At 33.2% G+C, this 16,482-nt stretch overlaps 1 protein-coding gene across 1 annotated transcript; it reads right to left on the reverse strand.

Annotated features, from left to right (window-relative positions):
* Positions 1 to 827: 827 nt before the first annotated feature.
* On the reverse strand, positions 828 to 14,829 carry ADAMDEC1 (ADAM like decysin 1). Its single transcript, XM_036282179.1, has 13 exons — positions 14,730 to 14,829; positions 12,605 to 12,723; positions 11,676 to 11,749; positions 10,758 to 10,836; positions 9,239 to 9,315; positions 7,909 to 8,089; positions 7,633 to 7,695; positions 6,850 to 6,921; positions 6,396 to 6,565; positions 5,969 to 6,050; positions 4,921 to 5,051; positions 3,866 to 4,043; positions 828 to 917 (listed from the first exon to the last, which is right to left on the reverse strand). The coding sequence occupies exons 1-13, from the start codon at positions 14,815 to 14,817 to the stop codon at positions 828 to 830; spliced, it is 1,404 nt and encodes a 467-aa protein (XP_036138072.1). The 5' UTR covers positions 14,818 to 14,829.
* Between the last annotated feature and the right edge of the window lie 1,653 nt (positions 14,830 to 16,482).

Genomic DNA, 16,482 nt, shown 5'->3' on the forward strand with positions numbered 1-16,482 from the left:
GCTGTCCTTCTTCTGAATATCCACCTGGAAACCTCAAAAACATTTATTCACAAAGATATATGCACCCCAATGTTTATTGCAGCATTATTCATGGTGGCCAAGACATGGATACAATCAAAGTGTCCTTCAGTAGAGAATTGGATACAATTATGTGGTACATATATACACAATGGAATATTACTCAGCCATAAGAAAAGATGAAATAGTGCCATCAACATAGATGGACCAGGAGAATATTGTGCTAAGCAAAATAAGTCAGTCAGAAAAAGCTAAGAACCATATGATTTCACTCACATATGGGATGTAAAACTGAAACTCATAGACACAGACAACAGTAGGGTGGTTGCCAGTGGGAAGTAGTAAAGGGTAAAAGGGGCCAAATGGATGGTGACAGAATATGTTTTGACTTTGAGTGGTGGGTGCACAATGCAATATATAGATCATGTATCATAGAGATGTATACTTGAAACCTGTGTGATCTTATTAGCCAGTAGCACCCAATGAATTTGATAAAAGTAAAATAAAATGAACTTAGCTAACATTAAACTCATCACTACTTAACAGACATTTATACAATTTTTAGCATGATTTCAGCAGTCCTAATCTTAGGTGACAAAATAACCATTCTCTCGTTAGTGTGTTAGTATACACACCACCCTGAGTTATTCATGTTCATAATAATATTTTTTTTCTTTCTGAAATTGAGTCATTTTTTAAATGTAAAATAAATTGTGTTTTAAATGTATTATAGCAATCAGTATCACATCTTTCTCAAATATGAAAAAAAGTGAGAAAATATTTGAGAACAAAGAGAGAAAACAAAGGTCTTACGTCAAGTGGTTTAGAGTCCCTTCTTCACAGTCGGTGTCAGGTTTTAGCTTGCAGGTCATGGCCTCACAGCAAAGGTTGGTACATTCCTTTAAAACACACACACGCACAATGGGAAAGTGGGTTCAGCATATTTACCTATAGAATTTTTGTACAAGATGGCAATAAAATTTTACTTTTTAAACTAAATTGTTCTGCTATACTAGTTATAGTGGACATGATCAAAAAAATTAATTTAAAAAATATAAGAAATGAAAAAAAATTGAATTATCCACATATCACCCCAAATAAATTTTCCTAGATGATATCATGTAAATTAATTTAAAACTTCAAGAGAGAATATTTCTATACTGTACAAACTAAAGATAGAGAAAAAATATTTTAAATCTTTAATTTGTTTTACCAGGATAAAATAATTCTGATCATAAGAACTGGTAATGAATATACACACTCACACACACATTCTCATTTATTTATATAAATACAAAAACTTGAATAATATATTAGTAAAGCACCATTTTGTTAGTATGAAAACTCCCCATTACAACTATTCAGTTTTTTTTCCCCACCAAAATGCAAGGGTGTCTCAATTGCACAGAATAGAGTAATAGAATTCATCACATTAAGAGACTGATGGAAAAAAACAACTCTTATTGTGATAGATGGCAAAACTATCTGTTAAAAATTTAATAGCTATTATTGCATTATTTAGACCTACATAAGTAAACTATGAACAGAATTATATAGCAACATGATGAAGAAAATCTATCTGATAAATAATAAAAATATATCCAATAAAAAGAAGAATAAGAGAAGGATTATTTACAGTCTATATTATTATGGAAATTCTGATAAATACTATGAGAAAAGAAAAAATATGAAAATGTAATAATTGGGTAGTATAAATCACATTTTCATTATTTGTATGTGATAAAATTATTGACCTGGAATAAAATATAAGATCAACTCTAAAAATATTGGGTGAGTCACTGGGATAGCTGTTTAAGATAATAATCAAACATAAAAAGTCATAATAAATTGAAACCTAAAATAAAAAAGAAAACATTACTTATTTTAATAGCAAAAAAAAATAGAAAATACTTCAAAATAAATCTTCAAAACATGCCAGAATTACATGAAAAACTTTATATATAATGTTTGCAAGAAACTTCTAAAGCAAATCCTTTTTAGACAGTACTTATTATAAAAATGCCAGCGGTCTTCAGAGTGAAATATAAATTCAGTGCCTTTCCATCCGAATCTCAATTGTATTTGTGGACAAACTGACAAAAAATACCAAGAGTTATATGAAAAAATAAACATTAAAGATATGCTATGCATGTATCTTTATGTATGTATGTATGAAGATATGTATATATGAAGAGTTACCATTAAAGATATTAAAATGCATTATATAGTAACAATCATTAAAACAGCATGATGCTTGTGTTATGATAGACAGTTGAAATTATTACTTTTAAAAACTAGAAAAGACCTAAATTAAAAAAAAAAATGACACATCAGATCATGGGAAACTGGATTATTCACTATAGGATACTATGTAAGGTATATACACTATGTATGTCATTTGCCTGCTGAAATTAGAAGTACCTAGGATTGTCTTCCACCTGAGAAACCATATGGGAGTGTAAGCAAGTAAGAATGAGATGAACTCAAATCTAACCTATTTATAAAGTATTAAATCATTTTTAAATTCCATCTCATTATAATTAATAAAATATTTGCAATATTCTTTATACATAATTAATTTACACCATGTAATCTAATATAATTCAACAGCTTGAAATTTATGAATAAATAAACTGAAGCACTTAGAGTTTGTACATTTCCCTTTTTTTTTTCTTTTTAATAGTTTTTATTTATTTTGATTTAAGAAAAAAAATTTTCTTTTATTTATTTAGAGAGAGTGTAAGTGAGAGGGAGACAGAGATAGAAACATCAATGAAAGAGAGCATCAATTGGCTGCCTCCTGCATGCTCCCTACTGGTGATTGGGCCCACAACCTGGGCATGTGCCCTGACCAGGAATCAAACTGGAACCTCTCAATCCAAGGGATGGTGCTCAATTCACTGAGCCACACCTTAGCTGGGCTGCCTTCTCCTTTTTAATAGAGCCTCTTAAAGTAATGGGTAAATCTTGGGTTTCAGTGGATTCACTAATTAGTTTTGTACCCTTGGAACTAGTTACTCAGCTTTTCTGAGTCTCACTGCTTCTTCTCTAATTTGGGATCATAGTAAAATCTATTTTTATAGGTTTGTTGTGAGTAATAAAAAAATTGATATATATATATATATATGAGCATTTTGTAGACTGATACATAGACAATCTCTTCAAATATTAACTCAATTTTTTAGTCTTAAAAGTTAAAGATTGCTAAAACAGAACAACAGAATGCTCTCTTTTAGAAACCTAGTATGGGATTGCTAGTGAACATTCTATCAGAGACATTTTTTGGAGTGCACTGATGCCTCGAAGGTATCAGATTTTGTAGATATTAGCAGACTTATGGTAATTATCTTAGATATTCAATGTTAATAAGCCATTTCCTATAAGTTTATGTCCTTCCGTGTTTTTCTTCTTTCTCCATTTTATTTACTGACTGGTTTACATATTGGCAGGATGAGAGAAAGCCAACTCTCTCTATGGAGAGGACTTCTAGATCTATAATTGTGATTGCTCAACAAATGATCAACTGACTTCATGTGGCACAGGACTTCTGACTAGTGTATCTAGGAATGCTCATAAATAACATATCATAGCTAATAATTTACTTCTTTACATTGAACTTCATACAATCATATCATAACTGTATCCTGGCTTTTGAAATGCTTTTCAAATAATGCCTAAAATCAGTACTAAAAACATAAGTGCAAGTCTACTTTGTACTGTGATGCCAAACTTGTCTTAAAAAAAATTCTAAAAATAACCAATTTTTTTCTTCAGAAAGGAAAAAGAAAGAAAACAGGTGTACCACAATCACTCTATAATACATTTTTAAAACTGGATATTTTCATACCTTAGGAGAGCCACAATCACATTCTTCTCCTACTTCCAGAAGTTTGTTCCCACACACTGGTTTTGTTATTATATTTTTAGGACTCGGTGCTTCCAGCAGGCAGTTTGGTTTCCGAGATAAAATGTATCTTTCAAAATGGGAGCGGCAGGATGCACTGAAATCCTTTGGGAATTTTGAACTGTAACCAGAAAAAAATCAGCAATACCATGATATACTGTGATAAATTAATGAGAGAATCTGAAGTGTCTAAAAATATTACCTGGTTCAATGGAAATTCCAAATTTAGTATTTGTTTAGGTTTGCACTGTGTTTTGTTGTGGAAGGTGACAAAACTATGCATACATACTATATATACAACATAGCATACATACTATGCTAGTTGGAAAACTATTCCTAGACACCCAGTTGTAGGGCCAGAAGAATTTAAATTTCAGTCTAAATTCAGTGCTGTCCTAATTGGCAGGAGCTTTACCATTTGTTATCTTGGCTTAGTTAGACATTGAGTGCTAAGAAATAAGTGATAACAATAACCTAGTGAAAGGAAGTAATTGCAGACTTATAGGTTCTATGGACATATTTCTCTTCCTATTCGTGAGGACTTCAAGAGCTAATTTTATTCATTTTTTTTTAAATCTCAAGTCCTTGCAAAGTATCTGGCATCAGAAAGTAATCAATAATAACAGAAAAATGAATTCATTGATTGATGATGAAGATAGCTGTCATCATCATAATTAGATATAAAATTTTGAAAACACTATTTAAAGTTAAAATTATTTTAAATTAAAATAACACAGTCACCATACTTACACTCTATCTTGATATATTTGGAAATCCTAAATAATAAGCCCTACCAGCTGGTAAAACCTGTGCATCAAGGTGCTGGAGGGTGAATTAATGGAATACATGGCCATTGGTTAAAAAAAAATACAAAACACACACACACACACACACACACACACACACAAAATGCCCATTCAATTATAGAGACTACGTCAGAAATCTTTCAGGTTTAAGAAATATATATATGTTTTTCCTATGGGGTGACAAGGTCTCACCTCAGATATTGATTCATCACACAACTCCCAGAGGGACACTTGGTGTTGTATGGAACATCAGGCATACCAAGGATGTGACCCAACTCATGTGACATCACTCCTACGAGAGCCAAGTTATTCTTTTTCTTAGCCTTAAAGAAAATAAAAACATGTTATTTATTTTTTAATTCAGTTCATTCTTAATTGTTGCCACTATTCAGTAGTGAAATGATAGTTTGACAAATAAACAATAGTCATTAAGTTCCTTTTCCTGTCATTGGTTATTGTAAAATGTTGAATAAACATTTAAAATAATTGACTATTATGAATGAACCACTGAGTCTGTTCTTTAAAAAAAATTTTTCTTTATTGATTTTATAGAGAGAGGGAGAAAGAGAGAGAGATAGAAACATCGATGAGAGAGAACATTGATTGGCCGCCTCCTGCATGTCCCCCACTGGGGATCTAGCCCACAACCTGGCCTTGTGCCCTGACCAGGAATCGAACCAGCGACCTCTTGGTGCATGGATCAACACTCAACCACTGAGCCACACTGGGCAGGCCTGAGTCATTTCTTAATAAATGTTTGCTGATCTAATGATAATTTCTCAGTAAACCATGGCTATATTAAGGTAAATGCAATCTTCATAGAAAATACTAAAAGATACCATATTGTGATTCAATCCAAAAACTATTGACATTGGTGGTGCTTGGCCACATCACACCAACATGCACCTTATCTGACCTCTTTGGCCAAGGATACTAGGGATGATTAATTTGAAGTTGGCTCAGGCCACAGAGGACACTTGGATTTCCTTTCTTTCCTAATCTTTCTGCTCTTACTCCCTAACACCAGCAGAAGAGTGAAGCCTTCTAGGAGAGTCAATGTAAAGAAATATTCTGCTCTGTAATCCAAGGAACCTTCAGTGTATTGATCTACCAACAGTTTTATTTCTACTTTCATTTACTGACTCAGCAAATGTTCATTGTACTAACTTTATATAAGGTATTACGCTAGTTTTTATAGAGGATATAAAACCACATGGAGCTTTACTATAGGTTTACAAACCTCAATAACAGCAACTGAAGATGGGGAACACAAGGAATTCGAGGCTGCCATTCCTACACGTCGATTGCTGAAGCCAAGTCCACTGTGTGAAAATTACAGGTACATTGTCACAATCTGAGTCTTTGGAACCATTCGCTGTTGTCAACTATGTTTTAGATTTCCCTTGTTGCCCTACCCTTTATATATTCATGAAGCCCCAGTAAAGCTTATGTTATTCCATAGAATTTGGCTGTAGAGGATTGTCCCACATTCAGGAATCCATTTTAGTGACCTGACACAGGACCCAATAATCTCACAAATTAAATGTTAAGGGTAGAACTTCAAGTTCTCTGATAACTGATTGTGAACAGTAATCCCTGCCAAGAAACCTTTGGGATAACTGTCTACTCTGCCTACCTATGCCTGGCTCTGGCCAGTGTGTACTCACCTGAGTAGCTGAGCATGGTCATGGGTCTTCATTTTCCCCATGTTAGAACGATGCCAGTTCAGAAAGTTGTTAAAGGTGACACCTGTGTTGGATGTCACCTTTATCTTATCACCATTAGACCAGATTTCCATACCTACCAAGGCCACTTGAACATCTATGGTGTTATAAATCTGTGGAAAGAGCATTTTTCTTCATAAAAATATTTGAGATTTCTTTAGTGTTTTAGATCCTTTGCTGGCCACAAGCGATGAATAAATGTATTCCATTTTGAAAACAGAAATCCTAAATTTGCCTTTGCACATATGATTTTACCTTGATGTTTATCCTTGTCTGCTAAGTTTCTCAAAACTGCTGATCTTAAACCACAGTGACCCTCCCAACTCCTTATTTGGTGAGAATATAGAGAAGCCCCTGGCTCCAATGTGGAAACATGTTCACAGGACAAATATCTTACCACATTGAGTAGATTCATCACATCAAACACAAAGCTTCGAATTAAAGTTAGATTTCCCTTATACATGTTATACTGTAAAATACAAAATACAAAGTAGAATTAAAATCTCAAACTATAGTGAAAAAGTTGATACAGTACAAGAGTTCACATTTTAAGAAAAATTACACATTTTATTGTAAGCACACATCCACTTATTCCATGTCTACCTTACATAAGATTCTGTATTTCAACAAATTTGTATTTCAAATGTAAGATTTTCTTGGTAAGATAAAAATTAGGCATTTATATAAAATTTCATATTTTTTTGTTTTTACATTAATTAAATCAAATTAATGATTTAAATGTTTTAAACCAATATAATATTATTAAAATTTGATTATAAAGCAATATTTGCTAATTAAAAGCACTGATTCTAGTATTTCTGAATATATAAATATAACTTGTAAAGTATATATAGTTTTGTGTCTACTTTATACTTACATAATATAGTAAGAATTTAAAAATATTTTAACAGTTTATTCATTTTTCTTTTTCATTATTGTGGGTGATCTCCTATAGCTATCTAGTATTAAGACTATTTATAATATCAAAATATTTTGGCAGCAGATGGATATTAAAGTTAGTGGGTGAGCAAAAACTATTGTTGGCAAGAAAGGTAGAACAGATAACACAATCAGGACAGGCTCAGTTTTTTCAGCCAGAATAGTTTATTGCTTGTTTCCTGATAAGAAAACTTAAAAAGTTGACTTAACGTGACAAGAAGCACATATATTTCATACTCACAAAGGCATTATCCAGTACCAAAAAGAGATCAATGTATTTCTCAGCCTGAAGAAAACGCTCTTCCTTTACATAAAGTAAAAGAACATTGTTAATAATGGTCTTTATCTTGAAAGTTTGAAAGCTTACAAAGATATTTTTTTTCTTCAGAGGAAAACGAAGTTGATGCATAAGTAAATACATTCTAGACTTTCCCTATACCAGCCATGCTGAGCAGCAGTCTATTATATACCATTGCTGCGACAACTGAAGTAGCTGACAGAGGAACGCTGTACTTACCTCTGGGCTCTTGAGTGACCTAGAGGTTCGAATGAGGTCATGTTTCCTGCTAACATTTCTTACACCACAGGTGTGGTTAGCTAGCTCCTCATGGTTATATGTGAAGACAGCATGTTCTTCTTGGTCTGTGCTTTTCAGAGGCTTTATCATATATCTTTGGTCACGAATTGTGAAGTATCCCCTGTGAGACACGGAGGCTCATATTTGAAAATTTTCTGCCATAGAGCCACATGTACTGACCAGAATGGATTAACACCTCTCTCTGCATCCCAAGCTCACACATACAGTACTTATTCACTGGGTTTTCGCTATTTTTTGCTAATTTAAGAGATAATATTTGTCAATACTAAAATGAAGCCTGTATTATTTACCCAGAGAATTGTGAACAAGAATAGCTTTCCCAAAGAATCTGGAATTTAGATCATGAGCTCAGTAAAAATTTTTCCATAGTTTATTTATACATTTAGCAAATATTTCTTGACAGGTCTTATGAAAATAATGGAGAATAAAATAAAGGAGTACATAGACATCAAGAACCCCAGACAAGAGAAAGACTGATGGGCAGATTAGCCAGAGGAACAGTTTGGAACTAGTAGTTTAAAGAATTCTACTTTAATTTAATAAAATTCATTCAAAAATATAAAGTTGAATCGATATGACGAAACATTACAAAGCTTACATAACCATTCAAAATTTCATCTATGAAAGTATCTTATAATAAAGAAAAAGACTTTTGATGTCATGCAATATGAACTATGTCAGAAGAACAATTATGTATATTTTGTTTCATATCTCAACCACATAAAAGGTGTATTTGTCAATATGCATAAAAGGTTCCAAACATGACAAAATGCTAACACAGAAGTAAAAGTTCATTGTGGATATTTTCTTATTTGGTTTTTTTTTTTAACTTTCCCAAATTCTCCTAATTGATAAGCATTACCTTTGAAATAAGGAAAAATGTCACACACACACACAATGTTTTTAAAGTATGCTTCACAGTGACAATTGCAGCATGGAATCTTTAAGAAAATAAAATGAAATGTTTTCAGGGAGTGAATGGATGAATGTAAAAATGGATCCAGATATCATCAAGGTCTAGAGTGCAGCATCTGGTTTAAATATTGCTAGGACTAACTTTTATTAGATCAGCAGATTATAAAATGATTGCAAAGATAATACCTTGTTCTTCACCTTAACTGCATATATTTAGCATGTTATAGATGGAGAAAATTTAATCAAGACAGTATAAGACATAATGTCCAGGAAGACTTATTCTATGTAATAAAATGATGCCTGATGTTTAATATTTTGGGGGAATAGTTCTCACCTCAACCCATTACAAGTATTAATGCTGGCAACAGAGTTATTTTCATTCAGAATGTGTCCTTTATAGTAGCAGTGTTCCTAAGTTTGGAAAAAAAGAAAAAAAATAAGTACAAGAATAAATGTGTCACAGTTGTGGTGGAAGCTGTTATCTTGAATACGTGGCCAGGCCATTTCCCTGAAACTAAAACAGTGAGAACCTCTGAGGTTGTATGAACTGCTCCACCACTGACTCTGGAAACCTCACATTGAATGATTGCGCTATCTTCCTGATACTCATTGGCACTAAAGAGAAGTCCAGGGAGGTTGAACCTAAGTGGTCTTATGGTGAAAGTGGACAATGGGTCTGAGAAGTAGCCAACTCCCCTGGGATCTACTGTATCCCCAGAGAACTCTCAGTGTTGAGAGACAACTTGTGAGAATTTGGGTCCCTCTGCTGAGTCTCTATGACACCGTGCATACCATAGCAATAAAACAGGGTACACATTTTTCTAGATTCTAGAGTCCTCAAGGTATCACATTACCACTCTGAGCCCTTCAATAATTGGCCCCACTTACCATATTAATTGGTGTTTTAGTTAGTGGAATTTCTTTATCATCATCATCAAAATCCCAAAGAATTTATCTAAAACTAGAGATTCAGACATGGTTGGGGATCCATATAAAGAAAATAGGAGGTTGTGTGAAGAATAACCTAAGAAAGCTAATGAATAACCTCCTGTTCAAAATAAACTGATTTGTCTCAGGGTCTGACATCCCTTCTGTGTTTTTCTTTCCTTTGGAATAAACCTTGTTATCATAAACATTTTCTCACAGGAGACTTGGAAAGGTACCACATTAAAGTATCAGCCACCACACTTGAGCATGATTTACTTTATCATATACTTTCCTTGGGGGTCGATATTAGCAAAAATCCAGACTGATATCCATGAGATGAGAGTTTTCATGTGAGTAGGAAACAAAGAGTCATTTTGTGGCAGAAGTCTGTTTTTTTTTAGAGACATACATGTTTGGGGTACCACGGGGGTGACTCAGAGAAACACTTAGCTTGGTAATACTCCATGATTAAACCTTTTTATATTCACTTTCTGTTCTTCCTTTGGCCTTGATTCTCTACATCTGACATCTAGGCCTGGCAGTATCTGTAAGGTGGTAGTATAACTAGATATAAAATTATATTAATTAAATCATTGATATTCCATTGCTGACCTCAGGATAAATGCACGTATCATCAGAAAATAAATAATGTCATGACATTTCAAGATCTATAGGAGAGAATATTTCTAACCTCTTAATAAAGGGGTCTAGGAGAAAAGTAGAATTTTGATTGCTTCAAAAAATGCAACTCTTGGAAGACTCAGTACTCGTACCTTAAAAACATGCTGACTATGATTTTCTTCATCTGTTATTTCATTGGATATATAAGCACCTTGCATTCAAGTTCTTCATTTTTATTTTAAGTTGTTACTTATAATGGAAGTGGCGGATTCAAAAAAATGTCCCAGAAAGCATTCAGAACCTACCATGTTCTGAGGGCTTGTGGTGATTTCCTCTCCTCTGGGTGAGTAATAGGTTTCAGTGTAGTCTGGCCCCAGGACATGCCTGTAGAGAGCAGAAACTTGCATGATACCCTCACTGTGGTAATAAAGGCTAATATTCCTGATGTGATTACCAGTACTAAAGGAATAATAATGTCTGCAATGGGAAGGAGTCAACATTCTGACACACTGATCTTTTTACAACATTGGAACTCTACTGCTGATGCAAATCAAAGCATTAGCTGTACCTGTTAGATCTGGGGGAAAAATGCCCTCAGCTGCCCTTTAACTGCAGATGATTTATGTTCAAAATGGGTTATTGGAGGATTCTTTGCACAAAGGACACATCCTTCACAGGCTCTCTGAAGGATTCTGGGTCACAAATATGCATAAAAAACCTTTGAAGTCTGAAAGACTTTTGCTGACTGCTATAGAACTCAGGGGAGCCCCATCTCTGGGATCTATTTCAGGGCTATGTTCCCTAAATGGACCTTGGATATATGTTCTTATAAAAGTAATGGAGCCCTGGCTGGTTTGGCTCAGCAGTTGGAGTGTCGGCCTGTGGACCAGAGAGTCCTGGTTCAGTTCCCGCTAGGGGCACATACCAAAAAAAAAAAAAAAGTAATGGAAAGTCACATCAAAAGTTTAAGTTTATTGTGTAGGAAAGAATTTCAGTAAATTTCAAGAAACATCAAGGAAGAAAGTCATTTATATGAGCAGTTCTCATTGTTTTACACTTTGCATGTAGTTTCCTAAGGAAGCTTCAATATTTCTGAGATAACATTAGCACAAACTTATCTAAAACATCTAAAACTCAAATCACACTAAATAAAGTCTCGAAATTTATGTTTCCACATTCTCTTAATACAATTCAGTGATTAACTTTCAGAAAGTACAACTTACTTGGTTTTTTGTAGGTACAGAATGACTTCTCCATTTAATGTAATCTGATACTGAAGTTCAGGTTCATATCTTTCCTTAAAAATGTAATGATATAATGATATAAATTTGTATTTCTGAGTCTAGCTAAAATAAACATAATATGATAATATATAGTATATAGAAGGATAATTACAAGTGCATGTAAGATAAAAGAAACTATCTTATATTTTTATAATATATAAAATTAAACATAAATTGTATATTTAGATGGATTTTCAAAAAGTATAATGACATGGTAATAATATAGATTAAACTAATTCTAATATGTCTGGGATGAATAATTTGCCCTATGTACAGTATATAGTCCTGTGTATCCTAATGGGCCTCTAATAGGTTAATAAAAAGGCATATATTTTTTTATGATAAAATTAAACCACATACACTAAAGAAAATCAACTCCAAACCTACTAATAATTAATAAAATAAAAACTATAAAATGATGGAAATGTTTGCAATAAGGTAATAGTTAAAACGTTAATATCCTTAATAAATTTTTTAAATCTTAATTATTGAGATAATGTTGAGTTCTTCATTACAGACAGAATATCTAAGAAAAAGGCAATTCAGTTGGGCAAGGGGCTGAGGGAGGAGAAAGGCTTAGGGGAGGTTGGTAAGGAATATTTTTAAAAATGGCTGCCTTTCTTGGGCTCCTTTTCCCCCCCAAGAAACTTGGAGAAATATCTAAGCATCTTTATTCTTACTGATTAAGTAATGCATTTATCTCTCTTTCTACTACTTAACTATAAAAGCATTCTGAGAAATCCTATGTTCTCTCCTGGATGAAGATTAAACCATTAGGTGTTGACTGTTATATCATTTCTATTAGTAAAAAGGCTCCTTATTGTCTCTTCAGATGATGGTAAAACCCCACAGTCACTTACCTTACTTACCTCTTTACCATGTGTCTCTGTCTGGTTGCTCTGCAGCTCTCTTTTGTGTAAAATGTGCAGTTTTTTAGGACAAACTACTTCATAGACTTCTAAGTCAGGTGTTTGCCTTATGGATATTGCTAGAGAAAGAAAGATAATAGTGATATAAATTATTGAAAGGATTTTGTTTTGGTTTTGGTTTTGGTTGGTTGGTTGGTTTGTTAAAATGGCATGGAAGACTGAATTTTCATTGAGAAAATAAACATTAAAATCAAGTTATTTCTTCTACTTGAACTTTGATAACAAAGGTGTTTTTTTATTTCCCACTCCCCTACCCTTGATTCTGGAAAGACACAATGATGATGGAACAGTGCTTTGGATATCTCTCAATATATAAATTCTGAGCCACCATCCCAGAAAAGGCAGGTTTGGGATTAGAACAAAGTGTAAGGGAGCCAGGAATTCTGCCTGTAGTAATCCAGTTCCTTCTTCCTCTGTTATCCTCTACAGAATTGTGATTTTTTTCTTTTAATGTTGTCAGAGATTTGTTTTCCTTTTTATATATTTTGCTCTCTGTGGCATTACCCATGACTACCCCCCCACCCCATAAAAAATAAATATTTTGTAGACAGATAATTCTTCATTCTTAGGAAAGATTCTACTAAAAGTTATTTTATCTCTCAGTGAAACAATAAACCATTATGTTCTGTCTCTCATTAGCATTTTCCTTTAAGACTTTAGATTTCACAGGAAATAGTGTTTTAGTTATCCTCTGCTGGAAAAAATTTAAAGCATCAGAGAGTCAGAACAAAAATTTTATATAGACTAAATGTTCTGGATTCACTTGGAATTACATTACACAGACACTTTTTTTTTTTTAATTAATTTATTTTATTTTATTTTATTTTTTATGAATTTTTACTTATTTATTTTGTTACAGATATTTTACCTTTTTACCCCATTGGCACCCCCCACCCCACCCCACCTCCGCCCCGTCCCCGGCTTAGTTGTCCATGTCCATTGGTCATGCATACATGCATATAAGTTCTACACAAACACTTTTCTATTTTGCTTGCATACAGTAGGAAAATAACTGAAATTGGAGCCAAAATATGTGGTCTTAAATCTTAGCTAAATGACCTTGTAAAAGTCATTTCAATTGCTGTCAGTTTATTGACCCAAAGCAGAGATTGGTATAAAAATTTAACATAAAATAATTTAACAGCAATCTAGGAAGTTGGTAGGCACATCCTTATCTATTTTTTTTCTTGTTCAATCATTGATATAAGATTAGTTTTATTTTTAAATGTTCCCATTTTCACAATCAAGTGTCTATGCTCAGAGACAAATTCTCAATCAGTGTGACAGTCAGCGTGACCCTAGGGACACCAAACAACTCTACACCTGGCTGATGTGGGCAACCTGAAGGGAAGTAGTAAGTCATAAAATCTCTTCTAGTCAGACCCCCAAATTCTGCTATGATGCTGTCCTAAGAAGAACTTATTACATGGGAAGAAAAGTAAATGTATAAATATACTGTTTAAAGTTTTAATCAAAAGAAAATATGAATCCTATTAGTGAAAAGAGTTATGAGATTGGAATTAAAGTGAATTTTAAAAACATCTAGTCCCAACTCTAGTACAAAATGGTCAGTTAGTCTAATAGTTTCTAATTTTGTTTAATAATGCAATTATGTCTAATTGAACTCTAATTTTACTTGTGTCTCCCTTGTCATCCATCTTAGTGCAGCATTTGGATAAATGGTGTCTTAAAATAAATGATTGTCTTTTTATGGGGTAGAAATATTAATGTATCCAAGATAACGCTGAAGATGGTTAGAAAAATTTTGAATTCTGGTCTAGAAGTTAATTCTCCGCTGTTATTTGGGGTTGCGTGTTTTAGAAAACAAAATATAGGACTTGTAGGATTATTGAACAAGAGATAACATTTCAGAGACATTCTAATTAAATGATTATGACAAGCACAACATTTTGACAATGAGCACAATTTATATAGAGAAAATATACCAAAATGCAAATCGTAGTGAGGTTTGAGTCATGTGAGCACATAATTTTCTTAATGATATTTTAAAAAATGCATTAAGTAGTTTGACTTTTATAAAAAATGCCAATATATTAGTGCTTACCTTCAGTTTGTGCAATGAGCCAGAGGACAGAAAGCAGGATCAAAGCCATGCTGGCAACTGCAGGTGGCTGAGAAGTCCCACACAGCATGAAGATGTGGTCTCTCCAACTATTTATCTTCCCCTTTTTCTTATTACAAATTGCAAAGTAAAATATAAATCTCAAACCTTATTTATGAGATTTGAATATGTTTCCTAATGGTGTTGAGAAATTGCCAAGAAATTTCAGTGTCAAGAACATGAGAATGTTCCTCATTGATGACACTTGTTTATGTCTGTGGTTACCGCCTGCTAAGAATCACTTCTGGACAGCTGCTTGTCCTAATGTTCCCGAAAGGTGGAAAGTACCAGTTGAGACTTCAGCGCCCGTGTACACATTTGCATACTCATCAAACTGAACTATCACCCTTGCTCTTCAGTAACCTTAGAGAAATTGGTCCACAAATTTAGAAAATATACCAGTAGTCTTTACATACTTTATGCCACCGACACAGAAAACACAAAATCCATAAAACAAGAACCAGGCAAAGTCTTACAAGCTAGTGCATTGCAATCTCTCTGCCTCTCAGTCTCATTTTCTATGAAAATGGGATGATGATAACAATACCTACCTCAAGCTTTTTATAAAATTCATGTAAAGTGCCCTGGCTGGATGGCTCAGTTGGTTGGAGCATCGTTCCATACACCAAAAGGTTTCATATTCAATTCCCAGTCAGGGCATATACCGGGGTTGTGGTTTTGCTCCCTCGTTGGGGCCCACAGCATGGATGTTTCCCTCTCCCATCAATCTCTCTTTCTCTTTCTCTCTCTCTCTCTCTCTCCCTTCCTCTCTCTCTAAAAATCAATAAAAACATATCCTCAGGTGAGGATTGAAAAAAATTCATGTAAGGTAAGACTTACACATGCATCCACTTATACACATAAAACTTCAAAGAAATGTACTCTTGACAGTATTAGCCTCAAATTATACTGCATATGAAGTATGTTTGAAGTGCAGTGTGGGTTCTACTACAGAAAAATAACAATATTTTTGTGATAAAATAATGTATTTTCATGGTCATAAATATCAAGAGTATAAGGGAAAAAAGTTGATCACCTGACATCAAAACAAGACTTCTAACATTTTGATAATATATTTATATCTCTTTTCTATGCACTAATAAAAGGAGAAAAATAAAAGAAAATTAAAATTTTTAGACTTTAGTATTTATTGTATAAAGGGTTTTAGGAACCTGTATTTTTTTGTGTAGCATTATGACATAATGTTGGATATTAAGATGTTATTTTAATGACTTCAGAATATTGCCTTGTGTATTGTTATGTATGTCTTTGTATGTGTATATTTCTTTGAATGCATTTCAGATTATTTCTTTTGGATAAGTTTTTAGAAACCGCATTATTTAAAGAGGGTAAATCAATGTGAGGTTCTTGGTATAGATTGAGCTGGTACTTCTTAAAGAATTAGCACCAAATTTCATTTTAATTTATAGTTTTCCCAATCTAAAAATCTAACTTTAACTGCTGAGCTTATATTTACTGATACATTCGGAAGTTTGCTAACATCTGACTGTAACCTTTGTAGTTATCTCTCTATGTTTCTTTGAGTCAGTTAAGTTTTCTCTATTATTTTATATTACATTTGTTGATCCAGAAGATCAACATTCTACATGTATTTTATGGTAGTTACTACTAAATTTTAACAAAATATAATTTCAATTAACATCTCTACCATCAAATAATACAAGACCTTGGAATG

Source organism: Molossus molossus, unplaced genomic scaffold (genome assembly GCF_014108415.1).
Source record: "Molossus molossus isolate mMolMol1 unplaced genomic scaffold, mMolMol1.p scaffold_m16_p_4, whole genome shotgun sequence".
NCBI classification, from domain to species: domain Eukaryota; kingdom Metazoa; phylum Chordata; class Mammalia; order Chiroptera; family Molossidae; genus Molossus; species Molossus molossus.

Coding starts and splice junctions, on each gene's coding strand:
- ADAMDEC1 (XM_036282179.1), bottom strand. CDS start 14,817: ATGCTGTGTGGGACTTCTCAGCCACCTGCAGTTGCCAGCATGGCTTTG. Junction 8,090..9,238: donor AATACTTGTAATGGGTTGAG/GTGAGAACTATT, acceptor CGTGTCTCACAG/GGGATACTTCACAATTCGTG. Junction 4,044..4,920: donor GTGATGAATCAATATCTGAG/GTGAGACCTTGT, acceptor TTCTGGTTACAG/TTCAAAATTCCCAAAGGATT.